The 17,510-nt window shown below is 36.8% G+C and overlaps 1 protein-coding gene across 1 annotated transcript in view; it reads left to right on the forward strand.

Moving 5' to 3' along the window:
• The window catches only part of SRPRB (SRP receptor subunit beta), a 29,295-nt gene extending 12,910 nt beyond the window's left edge, over window positions 1–16,385 (forward strand). Inside the window, exons 3-7 of the mRNA XM_003341205.4 lie at window positions 4,157–4,234; window positions 5,695–5,777; window positions 8,951–9,087; window positions 9,669–9,723; window positions 14,237–16,385. Of these exons, the coding sequence (XP_003341253.1) occupies window positions 4,157–4,234; window positions 5,695–5,777; window positions 8,951–9,087; window positions 9,669–9,723; window positions 14,237–14,450 (567 nt within the window). The 3' untranslated portion in view covers window positions 14,451–16,385. The remainder of the gene's footprint in view (window positions 1–4,156; window positions 4,235–5,694; window positions 5,778–8,950; window positions 9,088–9,668; window positions 9,724–14,236) is intronic.
• Window positions 16,386–17,510: the final 1,125 nt, after the last annotated feature.

A 17,510-nucleotide genomic window follows, 5' to 3' on the forward strand; every position in this document is an offset into this window, starting at 1 on the left:
ATACTGCCTTTTATCAGGATGTAATTACCTTCCCTATCTCTTTTGACTAGATGTATTTTTATTTTAGCTTTGTCAGATATCATGATTGAGACTCCTGCCTTTTTCTCAGTTGATGTACAATAGATTTTTCTCCATCTGCTTACCTTTACCCTATGTGTATCTACCTTTCTCGTGTGTGTTTCTTGTAGGCAACATATGGTAGGATTTTGGTTTCTAATCCACTCTGCTATTTGTTTGCGTTTTATCAGTGAGTTCATTCTATTCGCATTTAGAGTTATGATTACCAGCTGTGTATTAACCAACATTTTGATTTCTACTCTTAGCCCTGCTCTTTCTTCTTTAACTATTTCCTTCTATACCAGTGTTTTATTTTTAATCAGTCCCCCTAATTCCCACCCCTATTTTACTTCCCTTTCTACTCCCCCCTTCTTCTTCCTCTCTTATTTTCTTTACGTTCTTTTTAAACTACCCCTCCACCTTTTCCCTCCCTTGTATTGCTTCCCACCCCACCAATCCATTTGTTACCCTTCTACTTCTCTATAGGGCACAAATCAATTCTCTGCCCCCAATGGATTTGATTGATCTTCCCTCATTGAGTCAATTTCAATGCTCATAAGAATTAAGTATTTCCTATCTCCAATCTCTTTACTCTTTTATTGTATTGGTGCTCTCCCCTACTCCCGTCATGCACTTCTTTATTATGATATATAAATTTACCCCATTTTGTTTCTTTTCCCATTTCTTTTAGTATTAAACTCTTTTTAAACTCTAGTTGTATGTGTGTATATATTTACATATATATACACACATATATTTATGCATACATATATGTATATACATATTAATGTCTTGGCATTTCATCCTATACAATTTGTCACTGTTTCCTCTTAAGTATAATTCTTCTAGCTACCTAGGTAATAATAACAATTTTTTTAAGAGTTACCATTATCCTCTTTTCTTGTTGGGATACATATCATTTTAACTTATTGGGTGCCTTAAAATTTTTTTTTGTTTTGATTTTTTCCCCTTTCTTAGTTACCTTTTGGTGATTCTCTTGAGTTCTGTGTTTGGGCATCAAATTTTCTGTTTAAGTCTGGTCTTTTCTTTGGAAGTCTTCTATTTTATTAAATGACCATACTTTCCCCTGCAAGAATATAGTCAGTTTTGCTGAGGAGTTGATTCTTGGTTATAGCCCTAGTTCCCTTGCTTTCTGGAATACCATTCCATGCCATTTGGTCCTTCAGTGTAGATGCAGCCAGATCCTGTGTTATCCTAACTATAGTTCCATGGTATCTGAATGACTTCTTAGCAGCTTGTAATATTTTTTCCTTGGTCTGGTAGTTCTTGAATTTGGCAATAACATTCCTGGGTGTTGTCAGTTGGGGATTAAGTACAGGAGGTGATCTGTGGATTCTTTCAATCTCCCCTTTTCCCTCTTGCTCCAGAATGTCGGGGGAGTTTTCTTGGTTTTTCTAAATCTTCTGTTTTATGGATGAGGTGTTTCATATTTTCCTCAATTTTTTCATTCTTTGAATTTGTTTTATAGTTTCCTGCTTCCTTGTGAAGTCGTTTTCTTCTAGTTGTTGTATTCTAGTTTTTAAAGACTGAATTTCATCCCTGGCTCTTTGGTCATCCTTCTCCTTCTGGTTTGATTTTCTTTGGAGGATATCTTCCATTTTCTTTGCCTCATCTTTCATCTCCTTTGCCTCATTTTCAAGCTGATTAATTTTGTCTTTCAAGACACTATTTTCTGTTTCCAGATGACTTATTTTGCTTTTTAAGTTCTTTTCCCAGTTCTCTTCAGCCTCTCAATTATTTTTTGAATTGTATTTTGAGTTCTTCCAAAGCCTGTGTCCAATCACTGGAGTTTCTTTGTTTTTGCTTGGTTTTCCTTGATCCTTCTCTGTTTCATTTGCTCTTTCTTCATTGCCTGGATAGAAGCTGTCAATTGTAATTTCTTTTTTCTATTTCTGTTGTTTACTCATATTTTCCCCTTCTTTCCCCCCTGTAGTTGCCTGTAATATTGCTCCTCTCATTTTGTGCTGAATCTGTGAGTTTGGGCTGTTCTATCCTGAAGAGACTTCTTCTCTGTTCTACTGTTTGATCAGGTAGTCTGATCTTCCCCATTTGACAGGAGAAGCTGAGAAGAAGCTGAGCTTCTTGCCCTATGTTTAAGGTTGTTGCCTGTAGTTTGTTGCAACCTTTACCCCTTAGAGCTCAGTCAGTGAGGCTCTCAGATCAGTCTGTGGGGGACGAATGTTGGAGCTTAAGCTTCTCTGCCCTCTGAAGGCTTCTTATCTGCTCTTATTGATGAGATTGAGCCAGGGTGGAATTGATCTGCAAAGCTGGCTGTGACCTGAGGCCAAAACCTCCAGAAGGGAGGGGGCAAGATGGACCCTCTTGGCTTCAACTAGTTGCCTCTCCTCCAGCTGCTTCTGCACTGCCTATCTTCTAAGTCCTGAACCTGGCACAGCTTTCCCAGCACCGATCTCCCTCCAGACTAGCGCCCTTACCCACTGAGAGATTTCAGCCACTGCTGGAGACTCAGTGCTATAGGTGGGGGAGGGGTCCTGGGACCTTCCTTCTTACTTCCCCTTAAACCCTTGTGTTCTAGAGTTTAGGCTTTTGGGGGTATGTACCTTTTAAGTTGAGTCCAGGGGGAGGGTTCCATACCTCTGTCTTGTTAGATTTGGTTTTCAGTCCCCTGGAAGCATTATATTTTTGATTAGTGAGGAAGGGTTTATGGAGGTTTGAATTTTTGCTGCTTCTAAGCTGCCATCTTGACTCCCACATCTACAATTGTTTTCTGACATGTGATTAGACTCTTTTTCTCCTCCCCAACCCTTCCTTCCCCAAGGTGGTAGATGGTCTGTTATACCAATTATACTGGTGCTTTCATGCAATATCTATTTCCATATTCCCCATGCTATGACAGAAGCAGCATTTGTGTTCTTATAAATTTGACTCATTTCTACATATTTGAGAAATGAGGCCTTTGTCAGAAACATGTGCTATAAAATTTTCCTCCCAATTTTTGTTTCCTTTCTAATCTTGTTTGTAATGGTTTTGTTTGTGCAAAACCTTTTTTGTTTGATGTAATCAAAATTATCTTTTTTTTTTCCACTATGTTCTCTACATCTTGTTTGGTGTTAAATTCTTCCCTTATTTGTAAGTCTGACAGGTGAACTTTTCTATATTCTCCTAATTTGTTTTTGGTATCACCCTTTATTTCTAGATCAAATATCCATTTTGACTTGATCTTGGTGTATGATGTGAGATGTTGGTCTATGGCTTCTGCCATATTGTTTTTCAATTTTCCCAGTAGTTTTTGTCAGATAGTGAATTCTTCCCTCAATAACTTGCATCTTTGGGTTTATCGAACACTAGGTTACTATGGTCATTAACTACTGGGTATTGGTTTCCTTATCTATTCAACTACTCTGTTTCATAGGCAGTACCAAGTTGTTTTGATGATTACTGCCTTATAGTATAGTTTGAAATCTGTTAATGGCTAGGCCTCCTTTGTTGGAACAGAAATTTGATGTAATCAAAATTATCTATTTCATTTTTTCACTATATTCTCTATATCTTTTTTGGTCATAAATTCTTCCTTTAACCATGTTAGAAGCTATAATGTTAATGTTAAAAACTATAGTGATGGCAAACCCTTCAGTGAAAGTTGCTGAGCCTGTTTTTAAGATGGCTTTTCTCTTTGGTCTTCTGGAATGTTGGACTTACTTTGAAAAGAGCTAATTACAGAACTGGGGTAAAATCATTTCGTTTTCTTTCTTTTGCTTTCCTCTTGAAGTAGAAATTGCTAGCTTTTTCATTGAAGAAGTCCAGCCACCATTTGGTTTATCATAAAAATAGCATTTGTGAAACATCAATACATTCAGATCTAATACTTATTTTTTTTTTAAATGTAATTTTGTTTCTCTCATAAACTAAATAAGGAAGTTTTGTGTCAAGTTGTTTTGGAGGTATGGAAGTCAAGAATGTCTTATTCTGATGATTCTAGCAAGACTTACAATTTAAAAAGAATAATTTCAATACTTCATTTTTGTTTTAGTTTGCTAGGCCAAAAGAATTTAATGCTTGTTTAGTAATTAAGAATTACATTGAATTAATTTAATTGATCTCCTGTCTTGTTTTACAGCTATTAACAGGACTTTACAGAAACACCCAAACATCTATTACTGATAGCTCTGCTATGTACCGAGTCAACAATGATAGGGTAAGGATTCATCAGAGTCTATAATAACCTATGTTATTATTTGTTGAGCATACTGGAGGATCTGAGCTTACAAATGGGTTTCACTTAAAAGTCAGTTGTTTATAACTTCGAACACATTTTCCCATAAAAACGATTTTACATAGTGGTTATCTATAGAAGCTGACTTATTCAAAAGCCATTCTTAATTTTAAAATACAAGATATTTTATTCATTTTTTTTTGTCTTTAGATCACAGTCATTTCTGTAGGGGAGGGAATCCTTCTTCCTTTTCAGTTTGAACCCTCCTTTGTGACAAAGAAAAACAATTATGCAAAACCATCCCATACAGTGACTACATCTATTAGTGAATATTACATTCTTCCCTACTAGTCTTCCATTTCTTTGGTCTCTTTGACCTTCATTGACTTTTTGGTTTCTTTAGCTTCTTGATAGCAATCTTTTCATTTAAACTATATATAGTTCTTTTGGTTTTGCCTATTTCACTGTGCATCAGTTCATACAAATCTCATGTTTAACTGAATTCTTTATATTTTCTGTTACTATATGATAATAGCCCATTGCATTCATATCCTATCATTTTTCACTCAGTCCCTAATTGATGGGCACTCTTCTTTTTTGTGTGTTTTTGTTTTCCAGAGAAAGTGCTGCTTGAATATTTTGGTCTCTAGTGGACCTTCGTTTCCTTGGCAAATATCTAATAATGAGTGTGCTGCTTAAAAAGGGATGGACGCTTTAGTCATTTCCTCTCACAATTCCAAATTAATATACAAAATGGTTGGACCAGTGCTTCAAGACTTACATTGGAATATTATTTAATGATTAATTTTGTAGATATTTCTTTATTTCTTTTCCCTTTGTCTTTGTAGCCTGGGTCTGGAAATCATATCTTTTTTTTCTTTTGTAAATACTTGAGTATATTGAAATGTAAACAAGTTCTCTCAAATGAAATGCCATTACTATTCCTCTCCTGTAGTGTCTACCCATTCCCCCCATCCCCTCCATCTAGAGCCTTCCCAGAGCTATCTTAGGACCCATGTAGAGCCTTTCTTGACATAATCCTTCCTGATCTCTCTTCCTTCAGAACTTCTTCAGCACTTATGCCAAACAATAAACATTTAGTTATTTTCTCTTACTTAAATGTATTTTATTTTCATCTCTTCTCAAAAGATTGTAAGTTTCTTGAAGAGAGAACATGGTCTTTTAAAATTATCCACAGGCTACTTATTAAATATGTCTTGATTGAATCCATACTTTGTTTAGTCTTTTTTTCCACATATTATAATTTAAATACTTAAAATAATTATTGTAATTTGTGAAAATAAGTTATTTCTAAAATAGCATATTGGTATCTTGTCCTTATTGCCTTTTAGCAAATAAATTTGCTTTTTTCCAAATATGGAATTTCTATAATAATATCTTTTTTGATACATTAATTTTATGTTGTTATTGTCAATTCCTAGGGTAATAGTTTGACTTTGATTGATCTCCCTGGCCATGAGAGCTTGAGGCTTCAATTCTTAGAACGGTTTAAGGCTTCAGCCAGGTAAGTAGTAGAGAAATAATATTGACACATAAAGAAATTACAAAAATTGACAGGACTTATGTGATTTTCATGGAAGACATTTTGGATGCTGCTATATTTAGTATTTGTTATTTAAATGCTACATTTACTCCATGAAAATATCTCAATGAAGAACCAACGTTTTTTAAAAATTTTTGAAGTAGAATCTTAGTTCTCAGAAAGATCTCAGGGTCTCTTCAGGTCCAATACTATCTTTAAGTTAAGTTAAGCCTAAATCATTCTGTTCTGATGCCTTAACTATGCCTCAGAAAGATAAAAGAGGAAAAGGAATCACATATACAAAACTAGTGGTCAAGAACTAGAGATGGAAGTAGGGTCCATCACCTGGAGAAATGGTTGAATAATATGAAATAAGAAAACTAAGAAGCCAAGAACTGTTTAGTTTTGTCTTTCTGGCTCTACATCCTAGCACAAGTCCCTTGCACAGAATAGGTGGTTGAAACGATTTAAGTGAATTAGTTGGAGATTATCCCTTGCTTATTGAGAAAGGCTGATTTGGCATTAGCCATAATTTGAAATGATCAAATGTGATGGTTGGTTCTTGTTTTGGTGTTTCTGTTATTCTTTTTGTCATTTTTTTCCTGACTTGTTTTCAGGGTATCATACCATATCCATTCTCACCATTGTAACTCATAGTTATATGTAAAATAAATCTTTGTTTTTTCAAATTTTTTATTTGGTCCTGTCTTTTTTTCCCTTTTTTCAGACCTACCTTAACAAATGACAGTCTTATTCTTCTACTGTGTATGTCCATTTAGATGATCTGCTGTTAGTCCCAAGCTAAAGAAATCTCTTTCACAAACCAATCCCCACCCTTTTTTCTTTTTCTCGAGTCTCTTTTCCAAAACTGAGGAAGCTTCCTTTTTCATTGTACTTTATGCACCCCAGAACTAGAATCATACAATACTTAAGAGCTTGATTAGGTCTTAGAGATTATCTAGTCTAGGTTCTTCGTTTTATAGAAGAATCCTCTTGGTTCTTTCTTTTTTTTTTTTTTAAACCCATACCTTCCATCTTGGAGTCAATACCGTGTATTGGCTCCAAGGCAGAAGAGTGGTAAGGGCTAGGCAATGAGGGTCAAGTGACTTGCCCAGGGTCACACAGCTGGGACGTGTCTGAGGCCAGATTTGAACCTAGGACCTCCCATCTCTAGGCCTGGCTCTCAATCCACTGAGCTACCCAGCTGCCCCCATCTTGGTTCTTTCTAAAAAGTATTTCTTACAACATTTTTATTGATGTCTTTTAATTTTACATTACCTTCATTTCCATAAATAACACTCTCCTTTCCCCTACCCAGAGAGCCACCCCTTATAACAGAGAGTAAGGGAGGAAAAAATGCCATTCAACAACACTAGCCCCAGGCACTATCCTATGCTGACAGTGTATACAATGTCCCACACCCCTAATTCCTCACCTCTGCAAAGAACAGAGCTGAGGTCCATTTCTGCTTCTCTCCTGAGCTAAGTGTGATCATTTTCACAGTGGTCAGCTCCATTTTGTTGCTATTTCCGCTGATTTTGTAGTCCTTATTATAGATTATCTCAGTTTTGTCTACTTCATTTTGCATCAGTTCACAGACATGTTCCTGTGCTTTTCTCAATTTTTTTTTTAATAAATCTCTTCCAAATTTAGTGTCCTTTCCACTGTGTCACACTGCTCTAGAGTTTCTTTAGCTGGCATTCAAGGTTCTCCACTGCCTGGCCTCAGACTTTCAAACATTATTTTCCATTACTCTCCTACATCCTTCCATTAAGCTTAGCTACTCTGCTATTTCCTGAGTGCACCTAACACTGCCTTACTTCAGGGATGTGCACAGCGATGCACTCTCCCATCTCAACCTAAGGAAACTATCCATTCTTTAAAACTCCACCTTTCAAAACATGCCACCACTTCCAAAAATATTTTTCTGATTTTCCCAACCAGAAATGATTTCTCCTTATTCTGAACTCCAAGAACATCTAATTCCTTATTCTTTTTTCTGTTGCTATCAAATGTTAGCTTAACTCTCTTTATAAACTGAAAGTTTTCAAAAGGAGACCATCCCTCACATGGCACAGCATCACATACCTAACAGATAGTGTTTATAGTACTGTGGGAAATAAAAAGAAAACCAGACTTGGAGTCAGAGGACCCAAGTTTGAATCTCAGTTTTGCCACCTGTGTGACCTTGGACAAATAGGTAACTTCTCTGCCTCTCTTTTTTCTCATTTATAAAAGGAAAGGGTTAGCCAAAAAATATTTTCTGTGTTCTTTCAAGCTCTAATTCTATGATTTTGTGACTGTGTGGTAGGCAGTGGTGAACCTTTGAACATGAGTAGAAGGAGAAATTTGATCCAAGGAGACCTTTGAAAAGCCGAACTTTGTGGTTTGTGCTGAACAGACCAGGGGAAAAGTGTGCTAAGACTGAAGGCCGGAAGACTAGTTAGGAAACCAATATAAAAGTCCAGGTAAAGGGTAATATAGGCCTGAACTGTATAAATGGAAAATAAAAGGCAGATACATTTGAGATCGTAAAGGAAGAATTGATAGGACTTGAACACTAGAGGGAGACAGAGTGAAGACCAAAAGATGATTGAGTTTTTAAACTTGAGTTTTCAACTTGGAGAATATTGGTACTATTAACAGAAGTTGAGGAGATTCATAATTACTACCTATTCTTCCATCTATCAAAAGTTTGAGCTCTTGTAGTCTTTTTAAAAAATATTTTTAAAACTTTTTCAATTAAAAAGAATGTGACTTTTCTCCCTTTCATGTCTACCCCCGCAAAAGAAGAAAAAAAGTTATACTTTAACGGTATGAAATCATCTATAAGAGTTGAGTGGAATAGAGAAAATTTCCTGTGGAAGATCTCGTGTTGCTTTTGAATTTACCTGTGAACTATAAGCATCTCCAATTGAAAAAGACGATTGTGAATTAGCACCTGCAAATGTACTGACAGAAGTGTTAAACCTGATTCTGATTTTTCTCCACCTGCAACATTCACTTGTATCTCTGGTTAGTGCCCAGAATATAGGCCTGGATTAGAAGCCTGGAAGACATATAAAACTGGAGATAGGCTTAGAAGTCATCAAAAATTAGTTCAGAGGTTATAATTCATTGCTACTATTCACTTTGTTGTTTTTCATTTTATTCAGAGCAATTGTGTTTGTTGTGGATAGTGCTACATTCCAGCGGGAGGTGAAAGATGTAGCTGAGTTTCTTTATCAGGTCCTTATTGACAGCATGGTATTGAAGAACGCACCTTCATTATTGATAGCCTGCAATAAGCAAGGTAATCATGTTGGTAAAATTCTCTCAATTTTAAAAGTCTCTAAGTCTTTAAAACTCTAAAAGTCTCTGGGTGTGATACCATTTTGGCATAATCATTCTTATCTCATACATTTTGACAATTTATTCTGAGTGACACAAAAGCCTATTAAATGTTATGATTAGGAGGAACATTGAATATTAGAAGAGATAGCAACTCTGAATATCCAAGAATAAATTCAAGTGTGACTATCTCATTTTGTGGTCATGTTCTGCCTCAGTGATCTTAATTATGGACTAACAAAGGAAAATGCCTTTAGATCATTTTTATTTTAATAAGATGTTTCCAAGTTGCTAAATTATTTTCACTTTAAATTTAAAATTTTGTCCTAATTTTTGTCTAGTATGGAAAATTGATTTGAAATAATTTGTGGAGGCACATAGAGATGTTCTGTGGGGAAGATAGAAGAAAGATAAAGGTTATCCTTTTTTAAAAAGAAAAAAAAAACCTGTAAAAGGCTAGTCAAATCATGAACAGTACCTCTGTGTAGAAGGGCTTACTAATATTCCTGGTTTAAACTGGTGCTAACATCTTTATCTTTCTAGATCTCACAATGGCAAAATCTGCCAAGTTAATTCAGCAGCAGCTGGAAAAAGAACTGTGAGTATGGATCTAAAGTTTCAGTTATTTCCATGTCATTTTAAAATTGGGGGTCAGAAATTGTAAGGGCTTTTAAAAAATTAGGTGTGTGTGTGAAATATTAAATATCACACATATATAATACATAAATATGTGTGTAAGTAAACACGTATATATATATATATATATATATATATATATATATATATACATAAGTGTGTGTGTGTGGTGTGTGTAAGATTTCAAGATGAACACAGTGCTTTTTTTCCCTAAATCAGTTCTGTGAAGGAGGTAGCACATTGGTTATCCTCATTTTACAAATGGAGAAATTAAGGCTTGGAAAGGAGGTGGCTTAGCTGATGTCACTAAGCTTTTTGCTTAGATGTCAGAACACTTAGAGCCTAGGAGGAACATTGCTGGAGGGGATTTCCTGATGTTAAGTGCTGAGTAGTATATGTGACCATTCAGTTGGATGTTTTGATCTGACCGGAAATAATTATGGAAAATATTAGCTTTTATTTTTAAAACTATACAACTATACTATATATACAGAAATAGAGCTACCAATTGAACCTGTAGGTGTTTCCAGTATTATTATCCCCATTTCACCAATATGGAAATTGAGCTTCAGGTTAAGTGACTTTTCCATAGTTACACAGCTAGTAAATATAGGAGCCAGGAGTTGAACTGAGATCTTTGATTCCAAATTCAGAACTCATTTCACTGTACTTTACTGCATTTAGTCTTGAACCCCAACTTAACTTTTTTATTATATAAATTAACATGAAAGTTGATTCAACATTATGTGCTAAAAAAAATAAAGGAGGTTCTTTATCAATTCTGATACTTTTATTTATATTAGTCTGGGTACTCTTTCTTAATGACTTAGATTATAATTTCACATGAAGTCCTATGAGGTATCATGAATCAACAAAGTCATCGCCAGGTACCCACTTTCCTAGTGTTGAAATTGTACTTATCTAGGCTGGATTTTGAGGTAGAGTCAGCATATCTTTACTTAAAGCCTTAATCACTCTACTGGAATAACTTCAAGAACACAGGGTCTCTTCTGGGCCACAGGGAGGCATCAGAGTAGGACTTTAAAGATTTAATTGATTAAATGAGTAATTAATATACCCAATTATAATCCAGTTATGTAGGTATATCTATAAAATGTACTAGTCTGAAGATGTTTTTGCAAATTCTATAACCCACTAAGGGCTATTTCCTCAATTTGGCAGTCATACTCATTGGTTGGGTTCCCAAGAGGGTAGCTGCTAACATCAGGTTAAAGGTACATTAAAGCTGTAGCTAATGGTTTCCTCTCCACCACACCCTACCCCTAGTGTGCTTCAATCCATAATTGGCTTTCTTGCTGTCAAAAGTCATGCCTTTTAAAGCTGCTTCCTGTCCCACCCCAACACTCACTCATTCACTCTCTCTTTCCCCCTCTTCCTCCTCCTTCCATCTCCCTCTCTTCCTCTGTCCTTCTCTTTCTCTTTCCCCACTGGTTGTGGTGTTTCTCCTTTAGGTGAGTGGCAGATGCCATGGCCTTGGAGTACAGAAAGATAGCCCCCTTCCCTCCCCCTGCTACTCTGGTACAGGATGGTGGTTATACTCCACACAGCTGCTCCCTGCTTCTGATGGCTTCTTGTCTTATCCTCTGGCTGTCAGGCTTAGCTTTTTAAAGGCTGCCGAGAACATGGCCCATCTTTGACTAATCTGTCCCTGATCAGTTGCTATTTAGATTCTGTCAGTTGTAGACTTTTACTCTTTGTGATAAGAGGGCATAGATGTATTCTTGCACTTAGTTTGACATATTAACACTTTGTAACTTCTATTATCTTCTCCTTACTTTTGGAGATTACACTATGAGAGTGAGGGGGTGAAGGGAGCCAAGTTCCCCCCAATCTTATCCCCCAAAACTGAGTAAAATGTTCCTTAACCTTTCTTAAACTTTGAGACAAAGATGATGCCTCTGGTGACAGTGAACATCAGTACCCAAGAGAACTCCCTGTGCTGGATACTCTGCATTCCCTCTCATTAAACCAAATCTTTTACAATATTACAATATTCCTATCTTACTGCTTTCAGCCTCCAGGTCAGGAAATTCTGTCCTATTTCCCTTGGGTTTTAAAGTAAAACACTTTTAAGGATAAATACAGAAATAATTGATTAGGTTTCACTAACCCCACTGGACTAAGTCTCTAGAGACCATATATCCCAGGAGAGTTGATCCATTGAGTTTTGGAACTCTTTCTCTGGAGATGTCCTGTCCTCATGGGTGAGTGAATCAGAGCAAATTCACAGTCTTGCTCTACTCAGGTAGGTCCAGACAGACCATTCTTGACACCCCATCCATCCATCCTCTGTCTCGCTAACTGCCTTTCCACCCTGTATCCAGCTATACCTTCCCCTGCTGCCTCTCTCCAACCCTTTCCCACTTCTTGCTCTGGGAACAACAATCAGATCAAGAGCTCACCATTCCCTGACTAGGTATTGTTTCCTCTGGTTTTAAACCCTGTCTTGTTTTCATATTTGTGTCCCTAGCATTTTTAGACCGGTGATCCCTGGCCACGAGACTTTTCCCCATTCCAGACCATCCTCCATTCAGCTATCAAAGTGGCCTTCCGCAGTAAAGGTCAGATCTGACCGTGTTACCTCCATACTCTGTAAACTCCAGTGACCTTTGTCATGCCCAACATCAGATATAAAACACCAAAACTCTTCATAGCCTGTTCCTTCCCCCCATCTTTTCAAGCCTTCTTATACCTTATACCATCTCCCTCTCCCTACGCCTAGCCCTAACATACTCCGCAGTCCAGGAACACCAGCCTCCTAGCTGTCTCAAGCAAAGTATTTCATCTCCCAACTCCAGACAGTTTCACTCCCTATCTGTGTGCCTAGAATGTTCTCTCTCTTCATCTGTGCCCATTGGCTTCCTTCAAATTCCTAATAAAATTGTACCTTCTATAGGCCCTCTTCTAGTCTCCCGTAATTCTGGCATATTCCCTCTTGACTATTTCTAATTTATCCACAATATAGATTCTTGGTAGATAGTGGTTTGCATACTATCTTCCCCTTTAAATTGTTATCTTTGAAGACCAAGACCATCTTTTTGCCTTTTCTGTATTCCTAGCACTTAGCACAGTGCCTGGCACATAGTAGAGGCTTACTAAATGCTCCTTGACTGACCACCTGGCACATAGTATTAAGTGCTTTTCATTCATTCATTCATTTTTAAAAAAATGTATTTGTTAATTACATTAAAGTTCCCAGGTATGCCCTTTACTCCTCTCCCCACACTAGAGAAGGTATCATTTGTTTGACAAAAGAACAAAATATATGTATAACTATATTATGCATGTTTTTTTTATTCTTTTTTTGAGGTGTGCATTCACAATTATTTTTCAAATATTTCTTTTACTATGTATGATGTTCTTTTGGTTCTACTCATTTCACTCTTCATAATTTCATGTAGGTCTTTCCATGATTTTTTTTTTTAAATTAAGCTATTCATCATTTCTTAGGTCAAAGTTGTAGTCCAAACATATACCTCTACTTTTTTCAGTTATTCTTCAATTGATGGGCATTTTCTTGATTTCCATTTCTTTGCCATCACAAAGAGAGCTGCTGTAAATATTTTAGAACATATAAGTTCTTTTCCTTTTTTCTTGATCACCTCGGGAAACAGATCTAATAGCAATATCAAAGGGTATACACTGTTTTGTAACCCCTTGGGCACAATTGCAGATTGTTCTCTAAAATGGTTAGATCATTTCACCGTCCTGCCAAAAATATATTATGTGTCCCCGTTTTTCCACATCCTCTCTAGCATTTGTCATTTTCACTCATTTGTTCATAAAATATTTTTGTAGATCTGTGTGCCGGTTCTTTGATCATAAGCAAATCATGTGAGGAAAAAGAATGACAAGCTTTTTAATACCAACTGTACCACTTCAGATGAATATTTTGGAGTAATAATCATCTCCACTTAATGGCCAGTAGATGGCACTAAGATGACTTTAAATTGGGACTTTTCTAATCTAATTGAAAATAATCTGGTTGAAGAAATAGTAGAAATGAAGACTCTTAGGACCATAGAATTAGAGTTAGAATTAGAGTTAAAAGGGATTTCAGTTTTGCCTAAGGTGTTAGCTAGTATATTCATGATACTTCAAGAATTTCTAAAATTTTAATCTTTGTAAAAGAAAAAGGTTGTTAAAGAGGGTTCTTAGAAAATTTGAGAAGCAGGTGTGATTTAGTGGAAAGGGCAAGATTAGAATTGCAAATATGGACAAGCAATTTCATCTTTTTGTGCCTCAATTTCCTCATTTGTAAAATGGGCACAATAATATTCACCCCCCTTACCTCATAGTAATCATGTGAGGTGAGAGAGAAGCATGAAGGTTCTTTGGGGGGGAGGGGGAAGACAAATAGAATAACCTGTAATAGATTCTTCATAAGATCTATATTTGTGTCTTCAGTGGACCTTGCTACATTTTCTAATTTGTGTCTTTCCTTGGTCTGACAGTAATACCTTGCGAGTAACCCGCACTGCTGCCCCCAGCACACTGGAGAGCTCAGGTGCTGTTATCGCTCAACTTGGAAAGAAGGGCAAAGAATTTGAATTCTCTCAATTGCCAATGAAAGTGGAATTTTTGGAGTGCAGTGCCAAGGGAGCCTCGGGGGATGACGGCTCGGCTGACATCCAGGACTTTGAGAAGTGGCTGGCCCGGATAGCCTGAAAATGGGGAAGAGGGGCAAAACATATCTGACCCTGATGACACATGCAAAGGGCTGGGTTAGCAGTGAGCTGGTATGGGGTGAAAAATATGATTGGAAGTGCTCTCATTTTGGAAAGAAATTATTGCAAGGATATTAAGGATAAATGTACTGTAACCAGCTTGGGGTTTCTGAAAGACCTTCTAGCTTCTTTGTTCAAACAATTCAGCTTTACTTTATCATCCCATTGCCAGTACAATGTTTTTCATTTCTGCTTTGGATCTGTAACCGTGAGTCTAAAGTTTATCTTGTCCTCAGGAAAGATAAATGACTTTGCTATCTCCAGCAGGCTCCAAGTAGGAAGGTTTGTTACCGTAAGCATTTTTATTTCAAGAAGTTTTCATCTTTTCTGATTTGGGATTTTCTGGTAGCTCTACTCTGGAATCAACTCTAGCCATTCATGAAGCCTAATTAGTTGCAGATTTTTCTTGCTTTTTACCCTGTGTTGTTGCTTTTGGTTTTGCTTAATCAGTCTCAACTGTATGTTTGTGGTTCACAGTTTTTCCTAACTTAAGACAGTATGATTCCTGGACTAGCTTAATTCGTTGTGACTAAATGACTCAGGGCCACTTTCATGGAATACTTGATTATATCTTACTCTGCTTCCTTCACTCTGTAAAACTAAGTGAGGAACAAGTTGCAGAAGGATTCTCTGCAAGGCTTTTGTGTGCAAACTCAGCAGTGTTAAAGAATATTTGTGTTTTTGTCATGAAATTCTTGACTTCTTAAATGTGTGGCTTTACAAATAATACAATTTTGGCAAATAATATGTCCAGCATGACTTAGAGCAGGCAGAGATCATGTAGTAAGAGCATGACAAGGCCAAGGTCACTCTGATTCCCCTATGACTTTCTTTAGGTGTCACAGTTACAGACTGCCTCCTGCCCCTGCCTCATATATGCCTTGAGTTCCCCAAGGTAATGAATGAGAGACTATGCTGTTGTTGCCACCTCATTCCCAATACTGAAAAATGGCTCAATTTGGAGTAATAATAGTTTCCACTTAGTAGCCAGTAGATGGCACCTTACTGGTGGGCCAGTAGTGCCAGCTTTGTATATGAAAGACAGCATTATTATTAGGAAGGAACAAAACCTTTTTCTGATTTTCTGATTTGAAGGGTTCTAATTTGAAAGTCTCTCAGCTACTTATATTTAGTCTTGTGGACTGCCTTTACTTAGGGGAACAGAAGTGGCGGGGGGGGGGAAGGGAAAAGAAATTAAACACAGTCAAAAATACCACTTTAACTTCTTTGTTTAATGTTTGAGTATGTAGTAAGGAAAAAAAGTCACTGTTACCTAGCATGGAGCCCTGAACATAGCAGCTGCTTGGTACACATATTGAAGTAATGGTTTGAAAAAACCTGTTAAGTGGCATATTTTCTCAAACAATTTTCTTCCTTATAGAATTTCCCATTTAGTTTCATTCTATTTCTTGTTGTTTTTTTTTTAATTATGTGTTAAGCCAGTATTTCACCCCACAGTGGAAGCAATAAAATATCACAACAAAGGCTATCTAAATCAGTGGAGAGATACTGGTTTTTACTTATGGCATAGACCAATTTACAGTGAAAAGAAAGAAAATCTACAGTGAGTATATACTGCCATTTAGGAATGTATTGTTTGGTTTTAGGACTTTACATGCCAAGATTTTGAAAGCATTTTATAAATAGTAGTAAAAACTCTTCATATTTTTTCCAGAGGAGGATTCAAAAAATATATTAATTAAATGAGTTACAGAATTATCTACATAGGATCAAACAATTGGACTCTTAGTGTGCTGTTAAAATATGTTGTATCTTTGACTTACATGTTTTGGAGCAGCCTATATAGCTATGGTGTTTGGTCCTTGGGACCCTTGAAAGAATTTTTCATAAAATAAAAGCAAAAAATTCAAATGTTTCTTCTTTGGTGTTTCAATGTCTGTGTAGCTGAAATCAAAATGTCATTTTCGTTTTCATGGACTTTGGAACCTTCGACTGAAATGTTTCCCACCATTGGGACCCAAGTTTCTTGCACAACTAACTGCCTTGCCCCCCTGCAGAAGACCACATAAAAGCATCCTTTCGAGAGTACAGAGGAATTGCTTCATGGGCTCTGTGCAGATTCATTCCTTTACTATTAATGAAACAGGGAACAGACATTGGGGAGATAGCCATGGTTGAGGCCTGCTTTTGTTAGCTCTCTTCATAGCTGCCGCCTGTTACTAGAATGGAGGGTTCCAACTGGTCTGGATAACACTTGGCAGATTGCAAATGGCTTAGTACTATGGACCACACTCTAGCTCCTCCTCTTCAAGTTTCTTTTCAAAGGGTCCCTGTGACTTTTTGCCTTCCTCCATCAGCCCCTCTGCGAAGGGCCTGACAGTCTGTTAGCCATCTTCCATTTTTATGACTTTGATATCTGATTGGTTAATGGATGGGGGAAATCTTTGGTGTCTGTGATTTCATTTCATAGCCATTGAACTCTATATAAATTCTTTTTAGATAATCATGGGGTTCAGAATCTCACAGACCTCACCCACTGTGGCTTTGTTACTGACACGTGCTAGTTTGTGCCCTTTTGTTTCACTTTAATTTGGTTTAAACAGTGATGCGGTTTCCACAGGAGAACTTAAGGCCAGTATAGAGTATCCAGGGCTAGTGTTTTTGTGAAGATTATGTTCACAGTGAATAGTATTCTTTAGAATAGATGTCACATTCTCTCCAGTTTTCCCAACCATGGTTGCTAGCATTCAGTTTTATATAAAACGTGAATATTACTTCTTTCAATTTAGACAAATTTTCTCTCGTTCTGTCCGCAATGAAGACAGAGAACAGATGGTTCCTTGCAATCAGGGAACATGATTGAACTGCTTGTCTTCACTTTTCTCCAGACTAAATCCACATCCCATTAAGGAAAAAGTTCCAGACAAATGGAACAGATGCCTCAATATAATCCTCACCCCATTTTGAATGTTTACTTCCATCCACAGTCAAGGTAGGATACTATTGAATACATTACTTAGTATTGAAGCCTTCCTACACA

Source organism: Monodelphis domestica, chromosome 4, assembly GCF_027887165.1.
Source record: "Monodelphis domestica isolate mMonDom1 chromosome 4, mMonDom1.pri, whole genome shotgun sequence".
NCBI classification, from domain to species: domain Eukaryota; kingdom Metazoa; phylum Chordata; class Mammalia; order Didelphimorphia; family Didelphidae; genus Monodelphis; species Monodelphis domestica.